This window comes from Vitis riparia, chromosome 12 (assembly GCF_004353265.1).
Source record: "Vitis riparia cultivar Riparia Gloire de Montpellier isolate 1030 chromosome 12, EGFV_Vit.rip_1.0, whole genome shotgun sequence".
In the NCBI taxonomy this organism is placed as follows: Eukaryota; Viridiplantae; Streptophyta; class Magnoliopsida; order Vitales; family Vitaceae; genus Vitis; species Vitis riparia.
The window spans coordinates 19,424,610-19,447,798 of record NC_048442.1 but is presented as its reverse complement, the minus strand read 5'-3'; the positions used below and the strand labels follow the sequence as shown (position 1 = coordinate 19,447,798).

Sequence of the window (23,189 nt, the reverse complement as noted above, 5' to 3'; positions counted from 1 at the left end):
AAAAACCCCATTAAAAAATTTTAATTATCTTTTTATAGAAACCAAAAGTCAAACATTTCTTCAAAAATTATAATGTGTTCAAGGATTAGTCTATTACGAACAATTTTATGTAATTTTTTTTCTATTATCTATAATATATTAATAAAATATTGTTTGAATGAAAAATGTATTTTCAAATCAACCTTTTTAAGTGAAATATGTTTTTGTAACCTCTATAATGGTTATTATTGGTTAACTTTTCATTATTCCATCACAATGATCATTACTTTCTTCTAATTAACCTTCTATCTCTTTTTGTGCATAAAAGATCCGCTTATAAGGATCAAGCAATGGTGGTCTTCATTGTCCAAACCCAGACTCTCTCTATTTTGACTTCAAACGAGGAGAACTAATACCCTTTAGAGGTTTTTTTGTAATGTTTTTGAGTTTGTTTGGATAGCTAGAAAATAAGATAAACAAAAAATTTAATCATTTGCTTATTATCGAGTGTTTTTGTTTGGTTTCTTCATTATTTTGGGAACAAAATGGTTGACAATTTTAATTGGTTTTATTATTTTTTGATAGTATCTCAAGAGCTAAACTAGGTTTAAATCTTAATGAATCCGAAATATAACTCAATTGCTCAATACTCAAACTCATTATTATCTTCATTTTTTTTTCAATTTTTATCATAATTTTTTTTTCGGATTATTTTGTCTTTTTTATTGAAATCTTTTACTTTCTTAGCCGATCATTCTATTTTACCCAATGAATGTGGGGTAATTATATTAATATTATGTTTTTTTTAATGCTCAAATAATTACATGTCTTGGCCTTTGTGAAAGCACAAAGGATCAAGGTTTTCTAGGTTCTAAAAATATTTATAAATAGAATGATAGACTACAATTAAAATATTATTTTTTAATATTCAAATATTAAACAATCCTCTTTGAAAAAATTTATAATTGATTAATGTGTGAGGCATTAATAATGGTGATTGGATCAAGCCTTAAAGGAGAGTCCAGCAAGACTTCGTATTTTAGGTGTGAGGCATGCCACCTTTACAAAGTAAAATATCAATAGCTCATCTTATTTCTCAACATCTCAGGGAGTATAGGGGCCATAGGTAGGGATGGCAATGACCGGTTTTTTTGAATTCTTGTCCCGTCCTGTCCCTAATGGAATATATTAGAAATTTAAATAAAACGGTCGGAATATTTTTCTAAAACCTAGGACGGGTTAGAGTAATATCTTGTCTTGTTTTGTCTCGATTATATATAAAATTAATCTAATTTAAAATTTTTATTTTTGTATTTAATTTAATTAATTTAATAATAAAGAAAATAAAATACATTTCAATAAAACAAGTTATAAAAATTATAAAAATTTAATTATTTATAAAATGTATTTATTTGAATATAATTAAAAAAAGGTAAAAAAAAAAATTAAAAAAAAAGTTAAATGGGTAGGAATGAAAATTTATCATACCCATCTTATCCCGTCCTTTCTTGTTTAATTTTTTTAATGAGATGAGAATGAGAATTATTTTGAATAAATGGAACGGAATTAGGATGAGGACGACTTATGAAATAATTCTCAAATTTGTAAAACTAACCGCTCTCGTGCTTTTACTTGAAAAATAATCAATTTTAAACATAAATACCCTTTGTTATTTCAAATATATATAGGTTAGGTTTTGAAACATCAAAGTTTAATTTGATCAAATTTACATGTAGAGGAATTCCTCTAGTAAATTTTTTTTTTCCTAAATAATCATTTTCACATTTTTTTAGAATACAATTTTTAAATATAAAATTACATTTTTAATAATAATTTAAACATAAAAATTGTTTTTAATAATAAAATTGGAAAATTTACAGAAGTCACTCTTGTAATTTTAATGTGTCAATTTAGTTGTTAAACTTTTTCTTTTGTCATATCCAACACATTATGTAAAAGGTCATATAAACATATAAATGATTATTATATGAATTTTTCTATCATATTCTCATCAAAATTTTAATATAAGGTTCTATTCAATATTTCATCATAATATAGAGATGAAATTGCTTATAGAAAGTATAAGGATTAAATTGAGATACAAACGAAAGTATTAACATATTTTTTGTAATTTATGGAATAAAATAAGGAGGGAAAGAGGTAGAGTTGAATTTTCTATTATTTCTATTGTCCCAATTTGTATTTTTTTTTAAAACCTTAATTTGCTAATTTAATTTCATTTAAGTCCAAAAAGAGTCTACGTGTACAATGTAAGGTTTTTGTTTTGCATTTTTAAAATTATAAAATAATAATCATTTTTATATAAGATATTGAAAAGATGAAAATGTAATGTTTTTTTTTTATCACATTAAGTTTTAAAATTTTAAAAATATTTTTTACAAATATAAGATAAATTTATATTTTTGTAGAGTATATGTAATTTTTTGATAGTTTCTCAAGAGTTAAACCAGGTTTAAATCTTAATAAATCCGAAATATAACTCAGTTGCTTGATACTCAAACTTATTATTATCTTCATTTTTTTTTCAATTTTTATCATCATTTTTTTCCCATTTTTTTATCTTTTTCTTGAAATCTTGTGTAAATTATTTTATTAAATGATTAAATTCAGTTTACTTTCTTAGCCGATCATTCTATTTTACCCAATGAATGTGGGATAATTATATTAATATTATGTTTTTCTTTAATGTTCAAATAATTATATGTCTTGGCCTTTGTGAAAGCACAAAAGACCAAGGTTTTTTATGTTCTAAAAATATTTATAGATAAAATGATAGACTATAATTAAAATATCATTTTTTAATATTCAAATATTAAACAATCCTCTTTGAAAAATTTTATAATTGATTAATGTAAATTATTTTTGTTTTAAATATTTTTATTAGATTTTATAAAAATATTAAAAAATTGTAATTTGCTACCTCACGTGCGTTGCACATGTTTTAAAACTAATATAAAAAATATCTTATCAAAATTAGAAAAGGGTGGAGTGCGAGAGCCCAAACTCAGACCTAAACCCAGAACCACACTCGCTTGGGCCGGCCTCGGTCTAAGACGGCTATTTCCGTAATTTCAGAATTGGGCTCTCAGCATAAAGCGCAACGAGTCTCCAAAAACGCAGAAGAGAGTGGAGCGGTTGCTTGGACGAGGGGGCAATCTCTTTTGCTGCTTTCCATTCCGATTCATATTTTATAGGGTTTTCTTCACATTTTCTGCTAATCCAATCACATCATTATTCTCGGACTCATCGAGGAACCAATCTAGGGTTTTGTATAGTCTCTTTCAATAGCGTTCCAGTGCTTTGCATTCTAGGGTTTAGTTCAATATGGCGCCGGATCCAAACAGCACCAGTTCTGGACCACGAGAAGAGGCCTCTGCGAAGGTCCCGTCGAAGGACCCCAAGAAGAAGGATGAGAAGAAAGACGAGGATCTAGTAAGTTTCACGCTTTTCTCTCTGTTTTCATCAGAAAGCTCAGGAAATGAAATCGAAGGATTTTATTTAGTAGATATTTTATTTATTTTTCGGTGTTGGTTTAGTTTCTAGATAGTGGAGAACTTACGTGAGCTAGGTCAATGAGTTATATGGGAATTGAATTTGTTTGCCTTTGGTTTCTGAGAAAACTTAGGAATTTCATGGTTTAGCTCTAAAAATATAGAAACTGACCTCAACGAAGTAAAAATAGTTGTTTTTGTAGAGCTAAATAGCTAAATGAGGTTGGATTTTGGTTTCCTTCTGTTTGATGCTGATAAAATGGAAGAAAGGAAAATCAAAAGTTGAAATCTTACGTTTTGTTATTTCCGATTCAAAGCTTGCATTTACTTGTCTTAGGCTAAAATGAGGGAGGTCTTTAGTGTTCTTGGCATCTAGCATAATCAATAGAGATATTCTAAGATTCAGGTGTTTGTATTTTCCTCAACTTTTCACTTTCCTAGCTATCAAAGAATGTGTTGAAACCATAGTTTTGTCGTAAGGTTCTCATCTCCTGATATGGCTATTTATTTGTGTCTTGCAGTCAGATGAGGATTTGGCACTGAAACAGCAGTTGGAGTTGTATGTTGAGAGGGTTCAGGACTCTGATACTGGATTGCAGAAAATGGCTCTAGAGAGTATGAGGTAACTTTAATTTTCCTGGTTTTTAGTAATTTAGTGTGGTTTAACCTTTTATATGATTATCATGAAAATCAACTAAGTGAAAAAAATGGAAGTTTGGATTCTAAAATTCTTATGCCAAATTAGTTAAAAGAATAGTATCGGTGTCATTTAACTTGGCATTTTTGCTTTCTCATGTTGTGAATAAGATTCAACTTCTTTTTTGCCTAGTTAAAAGACTTGTTCATATCTTGTTCACATTTTTAATAAGATTAAGCATGCAACATTTTGATATGAAACTCCTTCATATTTATATTCTCCCCAAAGCTAAACACATGAAAGGGAAGGAAATGAAATGCATTTTTTCCTTTTCCCATCCGTTCAGTAAATTTATTTCCTTCAAAAATGCTTCAAAAAAAGAGTATGAAGGAAGTAAGTTACTGGTTTCTCCAATAAAAAGGGAGCTTGATGTATAAATTTGTATGACAAGTGTAATTTGGGATATTCCGGACCAATGCTAGTGCAATATATATGTTTGAACCCATTGAGTGGTTGGATTAATGAAGAATAGAATACCTAGTGGTATAATAAATATTAGGCATTTGTTATTCAAAATAGTTTAAACTTTCATGGTCACTCCAACCTAAATTTGCAGGGTCAATTATTATCCGATTGCAGTTTTGATGTCAGGATAGCTGGAATTTGGAATCAGAAACTTGCTACCTACTGTTTTACCACCTGTCCTATAATATGGTTTGAACTTCACTATAGATTGGTGAATTTTTTGAAAATTTTTGTCCATCCACTTCCTTGATACCTGTCTTAAGGTACTTCATTAGCCATGTCAAAATTTGAGGCACACTGCTAGTGTTTAAGTTTCTGAGGGGCCTTCATGAAAAGAAGGGCATAAAACAGTATTTATTACTATGGTATCTAATCATTTTCTATTTATGACGTTTTCTTAGAAAAAGGAAAAGTAAAACTCACCATATGAAAAGGTGTTCATTCATCATTGTCAGTGAAGCCATTGACTCTAGGTTAAAGAGCAACACTCAGGGTCTTATCTTAGAGATGGACATTGAGAAGACTTATGATGATGTTAGTTTGGACTTTTTATTTGCGGTCTAGTCTAAAATTGGGTTTGGCCAAAAGTGAATAAGATGGATTAATTGGCATTGGAGATTTGCCACAGAAAGAGAGCCTTTATGGAAACAAATCATAATAGGGAAGTACGAAGTAGAGGAAGGGGGGGTGGTGTTCAAGAGAAGTGAGGGAAAGTTATGGAGCTGGGCGTGGAAGGCCATCATAAATGAATGGGAGGGTATAAGAAGTAGATCTTGCTTCTTAGTTGGAAATGGGAGAAGGATTAAATTTTGGAAAGATATTTGGTGTGGGGATGAACCTCTTTGTGTTTCTTTTCCCTCCTTATTTGTTTTGGCTGTTTTCAAGGATGCTCGGGTTAAAGATGTGTGGAGGTGCAATGAGGGTGGGGGAAGTTGGAGCCCGCTTTTTTCTAGACCGTTTAATGATTGGGAGTTGGACGAGGTTTGCAGATTTTTTGTGGCCTTAAATGGGAAGAGAGTTCAGCAAACAGTGGATGATAGGGTGATTTGGAGAGAGACTAAATGTGGGAAGTTTTCAGTTACCGTAACAGGCATTCCCATGAAGTTACTGAAATTAGAAAACATGTTGGGAAGGTTATCAAGGTTATGCTCCTCCCTCATTGAAACGCATCCAAACCCTAAGCCCTTAGAGGACTCCAACTCCTCAGCCCTGATCACCATCTCCTTACCTAAAGGATCCTTTGCATCACTCCTCGAACAATCCAACAAACTACCATTTTGAAGCATCATCCTCAGCAGTCGACATCCATAACCCATTGGCCCCAAGGTGAAAGTTGAGGAGGAAACCATAGATCACTTGCTTCTTTTTTGCTGCAAAGCTAGAATATCATGGAGTTTGATTTTCTCCTTTTTTGGTGTGGAATGGGTTTTGCATTCCTCAATTATAAGGAATTTGTTGGGTTGACGTGACTCTTTTGTGGGTAACAAAGGGAAGAAAGCATGGAGGGTTACTCCCTTGTGCTTGTGGTGGACTATTTGGAAGGAAAGGAACAAAAAAGCTTTTAGTGATGTGGAGCAATTTGATTAAGCGATTAAATTTGCCTTTTTGTGTACTTTTTGGAATTGGGTTAGGGTGTATATAGAGGATCACACTCTTTTTATGTTAGATTTTATAGATTGGTTGAGTTCCTTGAAAGGAGAAGCCTTCCTTACCTTTTTGTCTTTACTAGGTTTTGTTTGTATACTTTGTTTCACCTGTTTAAGGTGCCTTTAGTACATGTCCTCATTTTGCCTATTTAAAAAAAAAAGGCAACAAAAACTCACCTGTTTACAAACAAGTGAAAAAAGGCCATATCTGCTTTTGTGGTGCAATTATTATGCTGTTACTTTCATGTATAAAAAGCATAATGGAAAAAAGAGTCTCCACTTGTTATTTATCGCTTCCTCGATGAAGATGTTCGCCAGTCAATTCCTTGCAGCCAAAGCTTCTGAATACTGATTACAATTTTTTTCTTCTCTCGAAAAATGTTTCTTCAGGGAATTATCCTCTGGTGAACTGAGACAGTGTTAACTGGAACATGAATATTTTTGTACACGATATACCTTTTAATCAGAAAGTTTGTACACTACTTGATTTTCTCTTGAATTTCCGGGACTAATTAACTATTAGCTTTAAAATACAATGAACATTTATATTAGGTCTTGATCAAACACGTTCGGAATCTTCTTTTACAAGGAAAGAAAGAAAGTTATTAATGATTGTGGTCATCCTCATCCTTTGTCCTTATCATTATCATCACCATTTTCATTATTATTATCTTTTGTTATTAATGATGTTGCTGTTATTATTATCATCATCATTATTATCTGATTGGTAACATTTTTTTTTCTTTCCTTTTCATTCATCTCTGTTGGGATTTGAATCTGCAACCCCTCACATTTTCATCCCAATCCCTGATCCATTATTCCTTATTTGGAAGATAGTCAAAGTGGTTATATGTTTCATCCAAATGTTTGTAGAGGATAGAAAATGATTCCCTTATTGATGGGCAAGCAAGAATGCTACTACCCGTGTTGATACTACCTGTGTCTAAAGGGGATGCACCAAAGTGCATGGTAGTATACAGAGATTGCCAAATGGCAAAGGAAGATGCAAAATAATTTTATGAGGCTCAGCCAAATGATTTCCTGTGACAGCACTAGAATATCTAAGAAAATTTGTTAAAGATGTTGTTCTGACTATTTCAGTTGTGAACGAACTAGCTTTATCATATATGGACTCAAGAAATTTGGGCTTTCACAAAATCTAGGAATTCCCACAAGAGCCATGCTTATATGTCATATGTGGTGCTTTTAGAACATAGTTGGAGTAAGAATTGCGAACATAAATGGAACTTTCATCTTTTATGCGTGCTAGATAATGAAAGAAAGAACTGATCTTTTTTAATGTTTGTGACACTTTATGGGCATACTTAAACATTTTTCTTGCTTACTGCCGGCATGCTGGTGTTGCCCTTACTAGTGACATATATTAGCAGGGTTGATACTTCCTCTTTTTTTTTTTTGTTTTTTTTAATATATATATATTTTAATTTTTGTAATTTAGAGTGAATTTGATTTCTAGTCAGCAATATGTGTATCAAATATCTGTTTCAGTTTGGTTGGACTGTGCATAACTTCTATAAAAAAAATTTACAGGCAAGAAATTAGAACTGCAACAAGCTCTATGACTTCAGTTCCAAAGCCATTAAAGTTTCTTCGCCCTCATTATGGTGCTCTAAAATCATTTTATGAAACAATGGGGGATTCAGATCTAAAGGTATGACCTATCTGGTTAGACATTGTTCATTATAGTTTTCTTTGTAATCTCTGGTTGGACATTGAACTCTCTGGTTGGGCATTGTTTGTTATGGTTTACATCCAACTCTGGTTGGACAGTGTTCATCATTGTTTACATTGAGCTCTCTGGCTGGACATTTTTGCATTGCCATTTATATCCACCATGTGATTACTTTCTCCTGTGTAAATGCAGAAATACCTGGCAGATATACTTTCAGTGTTGGCCTTGACCATGTCAGCGGAAGGAGAACTGGTATGGAGAGCTTATTTAGTATCTAAATTCTTCTTCTTCTGTTGGGGTTTGAGTGACCTGATTACTTATAGTGCATGTATTTGGTCATGCATCTATGATCTGCTGCTGTTCATATTTTTTGATAAAAAAAGAAAATTTATTGTATGTATGCTTCCTGCATCCACATCCTCACACTTGCACACCATTATAATAGGATATTATTAGATATTGACCAGTAACTATTTTGCTGTTATTTTGGTGTCTATATTGGCCCTCTGCAATCTTGTTCATACCTCTTCACTAGAATATCTGATTAATTGGTTCATTTGTCAACAATTTCAGGAAAGTCTAAAGTACAGATTGTTAGGATCAGAAGGTGATATTGGTTCCTGGGGCCATGAGTATGTCAGGTAAGCATCATTGGCTGAAAGCATTGTCAGTGTTCGTTTTCTTATTTTTTTGGTGAGGAATCAAAATTTATCACAAGAGGATGAAAAAGGGGGAAAAACCTCCAGGACCGATACTTCCTGAATATGTGGAACTCAAAACCATAACCTGCAAGAGACAAATCTATTGTGATCCCTAACCTTCCACGATCTCCACAAACTGAGGGTTTAGCAACAAGAAGCTCAACTTCCATGGGGATGATTCTATCTCTCAAAGATTTGCTTAATTTCTTTCCTTCCAAATCTATACCTGCATTGCTATTATAAGCAATGATAATTGTCTCTGCAGAATATTCCTAGGACAGAAAATGACCCTCTAGGATACTGAAGTTTGAAAAAGCCTAATAAGGCTTGCCAGTCATAAAAAAGAGATAGAATCTCTTCTATTCAAAATGGAACTGGATTTTTTTGTAAGTTTATATCGTCTTTGAAGATCAACATGCATAAGATTAGTTCCCTAGCTTTTTTTAATCTTAAAATTCGTCTTTCTTCTGCTCTTGATACAATCAATCAACTACAATCAGTATTATTAAAAGATGAATATTTATAGGTCCTGAGTTCCATAAAAATATCTAGTCATATAAAATACATGTTTGAGCATAGATTAGTCAAGTTTATTGGGACAATTCTGAAGAACACTTGGACCTTTTTATTTAAAATTTGGGTTTATTGACCTGTTTTCTTGGCACTTCTAATAGATTTGTTGTTTGCCTATCAGAAAAAGAATTTAGGTCTTACTGTCCAATTTGTGGCCCATAGGTACTTTAAAATTATGATTTCAAAAGGATGGTCATCGATACCAAATCAGCTTCTGGCCATAGGTACTTAATTATAAGATTTCAAAGGGATGGTCATGGATACCAAGTCAGCTCCCTACAGTTTGATGGCCTCTTTCAACTAATGAATATGTATTTTGCTCATATTTATGTACATGAGTGATGCCAATGATTCCACATCTATGATTAATCAAACTTACACACTTAAGGTCAAGGCAGTTGCATAGTTAGTGGCCAACAAGACAAACAATGACTTGCCACAGGTGATAGGACCGTACAAAGCCCTTAGTCTTGATTAAAATTGAATGATCACATTTTTTTTACATTATTTGATGACTTTGGGATTTATGGCAGCTAGGTTAGATAAGGTTCTCCTTAAAAGTATTAAGTGAGATGATGGTCATTAACTTTAGGGGTTTGGGGAGTGCTATTAGAGGCAAGGTTCTATGGTAAATCGCTTGTCTTACACTGAGTTGAATAGTGTGATGTGAAAGAAATATAAGGATATTTGAGGACAAGTGGAGAATTTCAGAGATGGTATGAGACCCTAATTATTTCAGTTCCTTCTACTACATTCAAGGCTGAGTTCTTTAAGGTTATTCAACTTGATTGGAATTTAGTATGTAGATCAAAATGGTTAAAATAGAAAAAGATGAGAAATATTTTGGGCACTCCTTTTTTAAGGTTATTCAACTCGATTGGAATTTGGTATGTAGATCAAAATGGTTAAAATAGAAAAAGACGAGAAATATTTCGGTTTCTTATTTTAAGATATGTATTAACACTAAGGAGTAGTTGGTTTTCCTTGTATAGTCTCATGTGGTGCTATATTGATGTATGGGTCTCCTTAGTAATTTGGAGAGGTTTTTTCCACATCTTGTTTTGATCAGATTTTGTAAATTTAGAAGGATTCCTCATCTTTCACTTGTACTTCCAAATCCATATCAATGAATATGTTTGTTTTTGATAAAAAAACTTACATACCCCAGGTTTTGTTCTCTATTAGCATCAATCTTTTTAGTCATGTTCAATGCCAATCTTATAGTTTTGTTGGGTTTTTAATATCCTTCTTTATTTCAGACTTTTGTATTTTTACTCAAAAGTGGTAAGCACATTTTTTTGTAAAAGGCTCGTTTTTTCCTAGGTTTATACCTTGACAAAAATATGAGAAGTTTTTGCTTAGAGGTTGTGATCTGTGTACTTGTTGATTGTTGTTTGATGTTCAGATGAGGCATACTCCTTTCCTTTAGGCTTGCTAATTTTGGGGCTATGAATGATTTCCCTTTTTTTTTGATAGGTAAAAGAAGGAAGTATCAATTGAATTAAAAAAGTATACATGACTTGTACAGAGCAACCAAAAAAAGTAGAAGGTGTGAATACACAAAAACCCGCAACCACCCCCCTATGGAGAGCCTAACCAGTCCACAAAATCTAACAGCAACATTGAATGATCTGCACTGTACAATCTAACTCAATCCCAATAAAGATACAAAAAAGAACTTTTAATTGTTTGACCCAATCTTTCCAAAATGAATGATTTCTCTTATAAAAAGAAATCTAACTAGTAATGAACAAATTAGGCAAAAAAAGGGGTAAACCTATTATAAAAATGTGTAGCTTCTGTACTAGGGCTTTAAAATGCAATTAGCTTTGGGGAGGATATATAATGAGGAATTGGGTGATTCATAAAATGGTAACAATTGCATCTTGAGTAATCCCACTGAGAGAATGAATAACATTTGTATACTGAGATATGATTTGTTTGGGACTTTGTTTTTTGAAGGAAGAAGAGTTGGGTTGATGAGATTTGCAATATTGTTCTAATGATTTATTAATTTTTTGTATCCATGTGGGGGTTCTATTTATATCTCTACTGTACTAGATTAACAGTTTTGTTAATATTTTAGTATTGCATGGTGCCAACTGTTCTTCTATTTATCGTCATTCATAACATTTTTTATTATGTTGTTCTTTACTTTCGATTCTGAATGGTTGTGCTCAGATCGTGAACTATTTGTATATTGTCTTATTTCAATATCCTACGTTGAATTGGTTTAATTTTCATTCTCATAAGTCTTACCATTTTATTATTTTTAATCTTTTGTATTAGGAACTTAGCTGGAGAAATTTCACAGGAGTATGCAAAGAGGCAGGTTAGGCAATCTATGTTCTCATGATATTTTGATGTATTTTTCTCATTGGACAAAACTATTTAGATTATGCAATGTACTCATTGAATGTCTCGTCTTGGCTCAACCATTGAAAAAGGTTCTGGTTTGTGTGCATGTACAGTAAAAAGTGTTGAACATCGTTCCACATATTTGAAAATTGGATCAGATTGTCCTGTTTATCTTATGCTAATAATCTAGTATTATTTTTAAAGTATGTCTTTTAACATTTATGACCTACTATGTAGTTGTGCAAATTTATCTTCTTGTTGGTTTTCCTACTTATTTATGGTTGAGAGTGAGACAAGTGTTCAAAGTGTCCAATGCTAACCTCACTAGGATTTATTGCTCTATAGTGTCCTCTTCTGAATTGTTAAGGACTGTTTATTTATTTCTTTTTGCATTTACTGTTACAGAGTGAAGAGGCTCCAATTGATGATCTAATGGAGCTTGTACAACAAATTGTTGCTTTTCACATGAAGGTGTGTTAATTTCAAAAGTTTTGATTGGGTTCACATCTGTGTAACAAAGAACGAAAATATTGGTGTCTGCTATGGCTTTTGTAACTGCATTTGTCATGAGATTAGAAAACTTTTATTTTTTGTTTCTGATATTTATACATTTGCATTGCAGCACAATGCTGAACCAGAAGCTGTTGATCTTCTGATGGAGGTATTTATGTAGTATTATTTTCTTTGCTCTGCTTTGTTCATTAACTTGAAAAAACATAATTGATCTCTTAACAAACTTTAGGTTGAAGACCTCGATCTATTGGTGGAGCATGTGGACAAAACAAATCACAAAAGGACATGCCTATACCTCACCAGTTCAGCTAGGTAGGTAAAATTTGGCATTTAAAATGAATTCATGAATTTGGCCTGTCCAACTCTAGAATACTCTGCTAGCATGTTATTTCTTTGGCATGTGATTTTGTGGCAATAGGCCATTTTATTTTATCTTATAGAATTTGAATTTTGACTATTTTAGAATAGTCTAAAGATAAATTTCTTAAAAGAAAAATAATTTTAAATGGTGAGTAGTTATAAATTTGGATTTTGTGAAAAATCCAACTGTAAAAGATTTTAAAAATTTTAAAATAATGAAAAAAATATTTTTATGAAATTTGAACCTTACATTTTAGAATTAATTTGCATCTTAAGCTGATTTAAATTTTTAGAAAATATTTAAAATAATCTAAAATGGAATATTTTAATTTTTTATTTATTTAAAATACATTATGGTCCACTATGAAATTGTAATGAATCAAATCAATCATCTTATGAGGAAACTCCATCATTTGAGTTACAAATCATTCTATCTTTTCCTATTTGAAAGGTTTAAATTCTTTTATTTTTTTAGAAAATATATGAAAAAAATAGAAATTTGAGAATTTCAAGCTGTAAGCTTAATACACAAATCTAATAACAAAACAACTCTTACAGTTTTAGTGTTAAATTATTATTGAATGAGCAAAATATCTTATTATATTAAAGGTCAACAAAATGTTGGTTGTATCTGCATATTAATAATCAATGTTATATGTGTTATGAGCGCATATTTAATTATTGACCAATGTTACTAATTTTATGATACATATATTATTTATTTGAAAAATATAATATTTCCATTATTGATTGTTTATCATTTATGAAATTTTCATTCAAAGTTTTCATATGTTTTAGTCAATTTTCATGATTAATTTTATTTATTTATTTATAATTTTGATCAAAATCTCCATTGATAATGGCATTTTCATCTTTACTTACCACATAGTATCTTGGAATATTTTTGTAGTCTATTTGAGGTAAGACAACCCTAGGATGGTTGTCTACAATCAAAGGAATAGATTAGCTTTTAGGGGGGGCTCTTTAGCTATACAGAAACTCAAAAATTCTTTTGTTTGTAATTTGTGGAGTTGGGCTAGGGTGTACATTGGAGAGGAGTCCTCTTTGCTCTTAGGCTTTTTGGAGTGGCTAGCGGCCACTCAAGGGTTGGTGAGGTTGTTCTTTTTTGTGTTCTTGTTTTAGGCTGCTATGTATACTCCCTATATGCTTTGTGGCTTTTTGCCCCTTAATATGTTTGTGCTTATCTATCAAAAAAAAAAAAAAAAAAGGTGGGCTAGGGCTTCAATTTTTTAAAATTTAAGGAGATGAATGAGGAATAAAAATTATGGCAGCAGGGAAAATTCTAGAGCACCAATGACATGCCAAAGTCTAACTATTCTTAATTATTTCATCCACTTATTACCAATTTCAAAGAATGCACCTCACGGCTTGTCATAAGTTCTTGTTCCGGTGTTGTGAATGTGGGTTTACTGGTTTTAGTTCTTTACTTTGGCGTGGGGAATTTGCCTTCCACCTCTTTGGGTTTACTACCATTTTTTTATGTTGATAGGGGCTGCAACTTGGGCCGGTTTGAAAGGCTCACCTGCAAACCCATCTATCAATAGGACTAACCGGTGTGAAACCAAAGTCGAGGTCGGGTTAAGATTTCCCAATCACAACAAGCCCTCACACAACAACTTGGTGGGTTCCCATGAGTTATAAAACAAAAAACCTAGACTGGAATCTACTACTAACTAAAATGCTTATTTTAAAGGTATAAAGTATAAAGCATTTTATGGAACAAAAGATTAAAAGCCAAATATGTCTCAAACTTGTAAAATATATGACCTTAGTTACTAATTTAATATAAACGACAATTTTAAACTTATGTTTCAACATATAAAGTACTTTGATAATTAAAAAAATGACAAACCTATTAGTCTAATATTAATATAATTTAAAAATATGTACATGAGCATGAGCACAAGCACTGCTGCAAACAAACATCTGTGTCTGACACAAGTACTGATGCAAACAAACATATATTGCTGCTTACATTTCACATGAAAACATTTTGCAGATATCTTCCTGGACCAGATGATATTTTAGTTTTGGATATTGCATACGTGATCTATCTCAAATTTGAAGAATATCCAAATGCACTTCAGATTGCAGTGTTCCTTGATAATATGCAGGTACACTGTGTTATGGATGCAGAATAATTCTCCTGTCCCCAAGTTAAATAAGTTTGTCAAGGAGTTATCAAAAACATAGGATTTTTTATAGACTGAAAGTGATTTTATTAGTTATTGCTATCGCATATGTCAGGCAAAAGAGATGGAATGAGTATCTATCCGTGTATCTATATGCATATAAATACAGATGCAATCAATGAATGAGTTATCTATATGTGTATCTATATGCATGTACATACAGATACAATCAATATATGTTGTAAAGAGTTACGAACAGGAATTTTTATTTTCCAGTAAATTTTCTTTTCTTGTGACTTTGTGTTAACATTCAATATATACCTTTGCAGTATGTAAAGCAGATTTTTACATCTTGTGATGATCTTCTGCAGAAGAAACAATTTTGTTACATCCTTGCTCGACATGTAAGTCTTTAGATTTTTCCTATGTCAGTTGTATTTGTTCTTTTGTTTTATTTTTTGGTTGGTGCTTTCTTCTGTGTTTGTCATACCTCCTTTTTAGGATTTTTACTGCAGTTGCTAGTCCTCCATAAACGATTTGGCAAGTGTTATTTTGCTGGATGAGAGCATCCTTAAACAATTTTATTTTCCAAAGAGTACTGATCCATGAATGCTAGAGTAATTGGTCTGTTCTTTCAAATGCTTGATGGGATTTTCTTTTCATATATATATTTGACATTTATCTTAGTAGTTTTTCTATTTTATTTTTTTCTGGGGTTGGGTGTTATATTTCCATGTTATTGTAGAAACAGCAGGATACAGGACATACGCCACTGATCTAGAGAGGTGAAGCACGTGGTTAGATGTAAATGATTGAAGTAATGGACATGTAACTGCTTTCTGGTTAAGGGCTGGGAATTGATTTGTCCACTCTGTCTGGGAGGCATTGATAATACTTCCTTTTTTGATGGAGCATTGTAAATGTTTGCTAACTGCTATCCCCTTCATGCAGGGTGTTGCTTTTGAGCTTGATGATGAGATGGTTGTAGATAATGATGAAAGGGAGGCATTGCAGGACATCATTAATAACAGTAAACTAAGTGAAGGTTATCTTACTCTTGCTCGTGATATAGAGGTGATGGAGCCCAAATCTCCTGAAGATATCTATAAGGTTTGGACTTTTAGAATCTCTTTAGTGCTGGAACTGTAACTTTGTCACTATATGGTTGGGTTTTAGCTTTGGATCTTGATGGCTTTATTTTGCTAACAATTCTTTTCTCCATGGAGTAAATTGACCTTTGTGTGGCATCACCATAGTTTTATGTGTATTTTTTTGTCAATTCTGATAGATTTTACTTCATTATTTGAGGAAACCTAAATATGCTTGATAAACCACTGCTGACTTCATTTACTCTGATTGTTATATCTGATTTGTTTCTCTTATCCTGTTTGGGGCCTTAGTCATCTGGTTATAAAAAATAAATTATTTGTTTGTGAAATTTATTGTACGTTGTGACATATTTTACTCTTGAGTAGTTGATGCCTTTTGCATGCGTTTGTAACTGTTTGAATTAATTAAGAATGGAATGTGTTATTTGGTCATATAAAATAAATTAATTTTTTTATGGAATTGATTGTATGTTACATATTTCATGTTGCTTCAAAAATTACTAATCTGGAACTACTTCACTTTCACTGAGATTTATATGCATCATATTTGGGTTAAAGACTCTACAGTTAAATGTGTAGGCAGGTAGGTTTTGAGTTTGAATTTAGAACAAAGAAATGACATGTTTAAAAAGGATATATTAGTTCTAATTGAACTAGAGGGGAAAGTAAAGGATGCTTGAGAGCAATTGACAATCATGAAGCAAAATTGGCATGCAAAGATGAGGAAAATACACGAAGATGCTCAAACGTTCTGCAAGGAGCATCATCACCACCTTGTAGGGCGCTCAAGTGTGCTGCATATTTTGCTTCAAAGTTTTCTAAAAAAAGTTAGGCAGATTTCCTAGTTGTCAGAAAAATGTTTTCTAATCTGATGTGACTAAGGCTTAGGGTTTTGGTACAAAAACAAATCAAAAAACATTTTGGTGATCCTTAGAAAAATTAAGAAAATCCATCATTGCTCTGCCTTAGTTCCAAAATTCTCAATCAAAATCCTTCAAGTAAATCTTGAAAATTCTTTTGGGTTGGAAAGACAGAAGTCAAATATTCAAGCTGCAAAATTTTAATATGATTTTGAGGTGATCTACTAAGGAGCACAGGGGCATGCTGTGTCATATAAGTCTCGTGTGTATGTAGTGTCCAGAGACTTGTGGTTTTTACATCTACAAAGGTTTCTGCTGAAAGTAGGTGATTTTCTACATATGTCTATTATCAAGTTTTCATTGTGTGATTGATTGTGCCCTATATATTTCTGATATTCCTAGATACCATTGCTCTAATTAGTTGAATGAATTAACAATTGTGATTTAACAAAATGGACTCTAGGGTTTATAAATTAGATAAATCTTGTAGACTACCTATTCATGCCCCTTTTGTAGTTTCCGTGAATCAAGGCTCTTAAAGTGGTATTATTGAAACATGTAAAAATTGAAATCTTAACATTCTATGTGGACGACATGAAAGACTCAATTTTATAGGTGCTTCAGTTATTCAGTTGAAGTTTATGGTCATCTCTTAGCGTTAGGCTCATACTTATTTGCTTGGATTTTGCTAGGCACATTTGCTTGATGGCCGGGCTAGTGCTGGTGCAAGTGTTGACTCTGCCAGACAGAACCTCGCAGCTACTTTTGTCAATGCATTTGTAAATGCTGGTTTTGGACAGGTAAAATGTGTGAATTTCACATAAAGAATAAAATAAGATAAAATAAAACAAAAAAAAGGACTTACAAGTCCATGTTGGTGTGAAATTCATTGTTTTTTCCTTGTTGCAGGACAAGCTAATGACAGTGGCTTCAGAAGCTTCCAGTGGTGGTTCTTCAGGAAATTGGCTTTTTAAGAATAAAGAACATGGGAAAGCCAGTGCTGCAGCAAGTCTGGTATTTGTTCTTTTGCTACTATGACTATGAGTCCATTTCACTTGCTAGATTTTTGCATGTCGTCTTCTGCTGTCATTGATTTGCAGGCTTCACATTGTTGTTCTTTGTTGTAGGGCATGATCCTGTTATGGGATGTTGACTCTGGACTTGCTCAAATTGACAAGTATTTTCACAGCAATGACAACCATGTCATTTCTGGTGCACTATTAGGGGTTGGGATTGTCAATTGTGGCATTAAGAATGATTGCGATCCAGTGAGTTCCCTTATAATTTCTCATATGTTGAACATCTATGATTGTGGAATTGTATCCTGAGATCATATGTTTAATCTTCTTCAGGCATTGGCACTCTTAGCTGATTACATAGGCAAAGAGGATCCATCAATCCGAATTGGTGCAATTCTGGGTCTAGGTCTTGCTTATGCCGGTTGTCAAAATGATCAGGTGAAGTTCATTGTTTCTGGGCTGGCGTTGGGTTTGGGAAGAATAGAAATTATGTTAGTGTATGGTAGATGCATGACAACTCTTTCCCACTTAACTTGAGGATCAAGAAATTTGAAATTCTATTTGTCCAACATCCCGACTGAAATGTATCTTTTCATTTCCATTGCTGGTCAATAAAATGGTGGCAATAAAAATTCTCAATTGTGGCTGGATCTACAAGGGCATAAATTGTTGAACTTTGGTAATAATGTTTTTCATTGAATTATGTATCTGGTTTCATATAAAGCTGATTTGTGTACATTATTGTCAGATACGTTGCAAATTGACTCCTATACTTAACGATGCAAAGGCACCCCTTGATGTAATTGCATTCACTGCAATCTCATTGGGCTTTGTATATGTGGGTTCCTGCAATGAGGAGATTGCTCAGGCAATTATATTTGCCTTGATGGACCGAAGTGATTCAGAATTGGGGGAGCCTCTCACAAGACTTTTGCCTCTTGGTCTTGGTCTTCTTTACCTTGGGAAGCAGGTAATCCTTATTTCTTTTGGTTTCCATGGAATTCACTATCCTTACCTCTATGATTTGAGAATCATGTTGTGTTCCTTTGAATTCCTTGTGTTTTACCTTTCACCTTTTATTATTTACTGTGGTAGAAACCATACAACATGGAAAATTTTGGAACTTGAAGTTCTAAATAATTCTAATTATTTCTGGAATCCCTATTTGGTGTGACAGGAAAGTGTGGAGGCCACTGCTGAAGTGTCAAAGACATTTAATGAAAAAATAAGAAAATATTGCGATATGACGTTGCTTTCTTGTGCATATGCTGGAACTGGGAATGTGCTCAAGGTTTTGCATTAAAGTTGATTGCTGTTCAAGATTCCTATTCCATAAATGAAGAGGCCAACCTTCTTTTTTCATTCTTTGCTTTTTTTTAATTGCACAGGTCCAACACCTTCTTGGTCAGTGTGCCCAACATCTTGAAAAGGGTGAAACCCACCAAGGCCCAGCTGTACTTGGAATTGCAATGGTGGCAATGGCTGAAGAACTGGGCCTTGAGATGGCAATTCGTTCCTTAGAGCATCTTCTTCAGTATGGAGAGCAGAATATCCGCCGAGCAGTCCCATTGGCCCTTGGTCTCCTCTGCATATCAAACCCTAAGGTACCTAATGCTTTAACATCTTTGGGTTGGGTCCATTTGTGCAGTGTAAAGCCTGAGCTTGCACACTTTAATTCTTAAAGGTGAGTTGAAGTCTGTATTAAAGAAGTGATTTGATAAAGTCATGCTCTTCATGAAAAACAGATTTTGCAAATTGCTTCTCTGTTACTAACAGGATGGAGTTGTTGGTGAATATTTGCAAAATGATAGATGAAGGCTCGAAGTCTTTATTAGAATTTGTCTATTAAAAAAAAAGGTCTTTATTAGATTTTGTTGATTGGTTTGGTTCTTGTTGAGGAATGGAGCGTTTATTGATCCTTTAACATTCTTTGTATATGTTCTGTGTACCTTGGTGTGCAGGTTTTTTGGTGCCAGTTTATATAATATCATTATTTCCAATAAAAAAAAAACTGCAAAATGATGGCCTTTGTTTTATGTGGGTAGAGGCAATTCCTGAAAGTTGTTTGCAAAGAATAACATTGTTCAATTTGAAAGCCCACTTATTTCATTTTGTCAGCTGAGATGTAACATTGTAGGTCAATTGATGCTGATAATCATCCCAGCACTGGATAAGTAAAGATAAATCAGATTTGAACTGAGTGTTGAAATTTATGTTTTCTCTTATCATTTCTTCGTAAGTCACTCATTACATCCATTTGGTTGCTGTAATATCAGCTAAAATGGTTGTTTTGTGTGGAGGTTTTTGAATCATCGCACAATAGTAACTCTGTAGGTCAGATTTCCTTGGTCCTGCTCAGGGAATCCACATTAAGCCGGACCAGTTGTGAAAGTTCAGAATTGAGGGTGTACTATATCATGCTAATGTCTCTTTTTATGAAAATCTTGCTCACCTCCTTGACTGGGTTGTTCTTACCAGGTCAATGTTATGGACACATTAAGCAGACTTAGCCATGACACAGATACAGAAGTAGCAATGGTATGGTGATAGAGCTAGCCTTTTTGTTCTCTAAGTAGTTCTATCAATATATTGGCCTAAATGCAGAAATATTTGTGGGATTTTACAGGCTGCTGTCATCTCCTTGGGTTTGATAGGTGCGGGTACCAACAATGCTCGAATTGCTGGCATGCTCCGTAATCTTTCAAGCTATTACTACAAAGAAGCTAGCCTTCTGTTCTGTGTAAAGATTCTTTTATTACCTTTAAATTCTCTAGATTTTCTTTCATTCATCCAATGGGTTCTATATATTTTCACACCAATATTGTTTTGGCCACTTGTGCAGGTGCGGATTGCTCAAGGTCTTGTCCATTTGGGAAAAGGATTATTGACTCTTGCTCCTTATCATTCCGATCGGTTCTTATTGTCACCGTAAGTTCTTGTTTTGTAAACAAAACTTTATTTCTTTTCTCCTTCAGAGTAAGTTTTATGTTCTTAGGACCTAATAACTGGTTTAGATGTGACACCAACTAAAACAAGGGAAACTTGCACTAACTTATTAAGGAGGATGCTTGGAAATCACCAGATACAAGGCCAATTCCTAGCTTTTGTAAAGCATGTAAATTCAGTCCTATCTATAATTTCCTTGTATCTTTCAAAATGATTAGTTTCATATCATAATATATCCCTTTTACATCATAATATGTACCACCTACCCACCTCCCTCCTCTGCTAAGGGTGCAACTTAGGCTGGTTGACCCAACCTAGCCCAACCTTTTGGCAGGCTTGGGCAACTATTTTTGCTTTTCGGGTTAGTCATAGGTTAAGTTTTTTCAACCTCAACTCAGTTTTGGTTGGGCTCAAGCAAAGGTTCACACAACCCAAGTTTAACCTGAATCGGATTTAATATTTTTATAATTTGTATTACCCTATAAAATAATATTCATTTTATTAATTTTTTTTTATAGTTTTTTAAGGAAAAATATCAAATTATAATGATATCATATAATTTTTCATGTTTCTATAAAGATATGTAAATTTATTTTTACTTTTTTGTTATTGTTTTGAAATTTTGCCTCATTTACTATTTAATTTTTAGTAGTATATATAGATTGTTTTTTTAAAAAACATGATGGGTGAAGTGAATTTTGAATCATACAATCTAACCAACTTGAGTACAATTTAACCAACCTAAGCTTAAAAAAATGATGTTGAGTACCATAAGTTAAAAGGTTGGATTGAGATGGGCTTGGGATGATTTTTTTCTTAATCTAGGTTTGAGTTTAAGTTGATTGTTTCTTAATTCGGGTTGAACTCTCTCTTTCTTTTTTGTGTGTATACAAGGCCAATTCCTTGGCTTTTCTTAAGCATTTGAATTGAAACCGTCTATAATTTCCTTGTATCTTTGACGATTAGTTTCATATCAAAATATATCCCTTCTCACATTATAATATATAACTTCCCACCCGCCCAACCCTCCTCCCTCCCTCTCCCCCTCCTTGCCCCTTATCTTCAGATGAACATCCATACTTCCCAAACTCGTTTCAACTATACATGTAAAAAAGAGTCGGTTATTGGTCTAGAAGATTATTTTGTACTCCTCATGCTGCCAAGTTAGTCTCTCTTATCAACCAAGAAGTATATGGCTTTCGAATGATCTGAACAACGAAAATGGGATTTAGTATTTCACTTTAATTGCTAGAAATATAACAAGAGGGTGCAAGAGATATCTACAAACAGCCATCCTCCAATATGTCTAGCGTCAAAGCCCATTTTCTAAATCTTGCTTCTCTTTTGCCTACAGATCTGCCCTTGCTGGAATAGTAACTTTGCTGCATGCATGCCTTGACATGAAGGCCATCATCTTGGGGAAATACCATTATGTTCTTTATGTCCTTGTTTTGGCCATGCAGGTTAATTCTAAATTTGAGCACTTCATTTCTCTACAATTTGTGACCATTTGTTTTTGGATCTTGTGTTTATTCTTACTGTTATTTATCTACTTCGATGCTACAGCCAAGAATGTTGATGACTGTGGATGAGGATCTAAAACCTCTGTCTGTACCTGTACGGGTGGGTCAGGCTGTGGATGTTGTTGGACAGGCTGGTCGGCCAAAGACCATAACTGGTTTCCAGACACACTCAACGCCAGTTCTCCTGGCTGCTGGAGATAGAGCAGAACTTGCTACAGAGAAGTAAGAAAATCGTCCCTTCCAAAGTTGGACTTTTGAGGATTATCCTTTCACAGGTTTTGCACTAACAGTTGCTTCTTGTGCAGATATATTCCCGTTTCTCCTATTCTTGAAGGCTTTGTCATCCTGAAAGAGAATCCAGATTACAGGGAGGATCACTAGTTTCGATGGCCGGGACATTAGTAGAGTTACAGACTTGGCTCAAAATCCATCTCCACGCTGGAGCCTGTTCAAAACTTAGATGCAAGTTCATCTTGGTTGGGGTATTAGGAAAGGACAAATTTCAATACGAGTTTGAGTTGGAGCCAGTCCCTGCCTTTTTTCATTTCTGTCTTCCAAAAAGAGCCAATCGGTGGGGTTTGGTTCTGAAAGCACATCTGGGGGTATTCAACCCCCACAACATTTTCTATTCCATGCTGGTTCTAGTTAATGTAATTTAGTGCTCCCGATGGCATTTTTTTCTCACTTGGGTTTTTACTATTGATTTTACTTTGTAATTTTTTTTATAAAATAACTCAAATTCCAAGCAATGACATCATGTTATGATGTAGCCATGCATGCTAAGAATATTTGCTTCCGTATCTTGACTAAGTTTGGATGTATGGACGTATCAAAACCATCCTTATACATAAGTATATGGTTAGTGGTAATTCTTCCCTATAGAAGCATCGGGAAAGAAAATGAGTGAAGAAAGTGGGTGCAGAGGTGGATTTGTTTCTAAGTTCCCCCTAATCATAGCAGTGTGAATTGAGGATTAAATTACATAAATGTAGATGACCCTCTGCTCCAATGGTGTGCACTCGTAACCAGGACAAACTTGTTCCATGACTCCATTCTACTCCTCGTTTGGTAATATAATCAGC

The 23,189-nt window shown here is 33.4% G+C and overlaps 1 protein-coding gene across 1 annotated transcript; it reads left to right on the top strand.

The window, feature by feature from the left end:
- The first annotated feature begins 3,110 nt into the window (after positions 1-3,110).
- On the top strand, positions 3,111-22,903 carry LOC117926544 (26S proteasome non-ATPase regulatory subunit 2 homolog A). The gene is made up of 25 exons (XM_034845668.1): positions 3,111-3,432; positions 4,013-4,113; positions 7,851-7,971; positions 8,185-8,244; positions 8,566-8,633; positions 11,556-11,598; positions 12,030-12,095; positions 12,247-12,285; positions 12,367-12,449; positions 14,518-14,632; positions 14,980-15,054; positions 15,602-15,760; positions 17,312-17,419; positions 17,529-17,633; positions 17,747-17,887; positions 17,972-18,076; positions 18,387-18,608; positions 18,816-18,929; positions 19,027-19,242; positions 20,117-20,176; positions 20,265-20,378; positions 20,481-20,566; positions 21,939-22,047; positions 22,151-22,329; positions 22,413-22,903. The coding sequence occupies exons 1-25, from the start codon at positions 3,325-3,327 to the stop codon at positions 22,486-22,488; spliced, it is 2,673 nt and encodes an 890-aa protein (XP_034701559.1). The 5' UTR covers positions 3,111-3,324; the 3' UTR covers positions 22,489-22,903.
- The last annotated feature ends 286 nt before the right edge of the window (positions 22,904-23,189 follow it).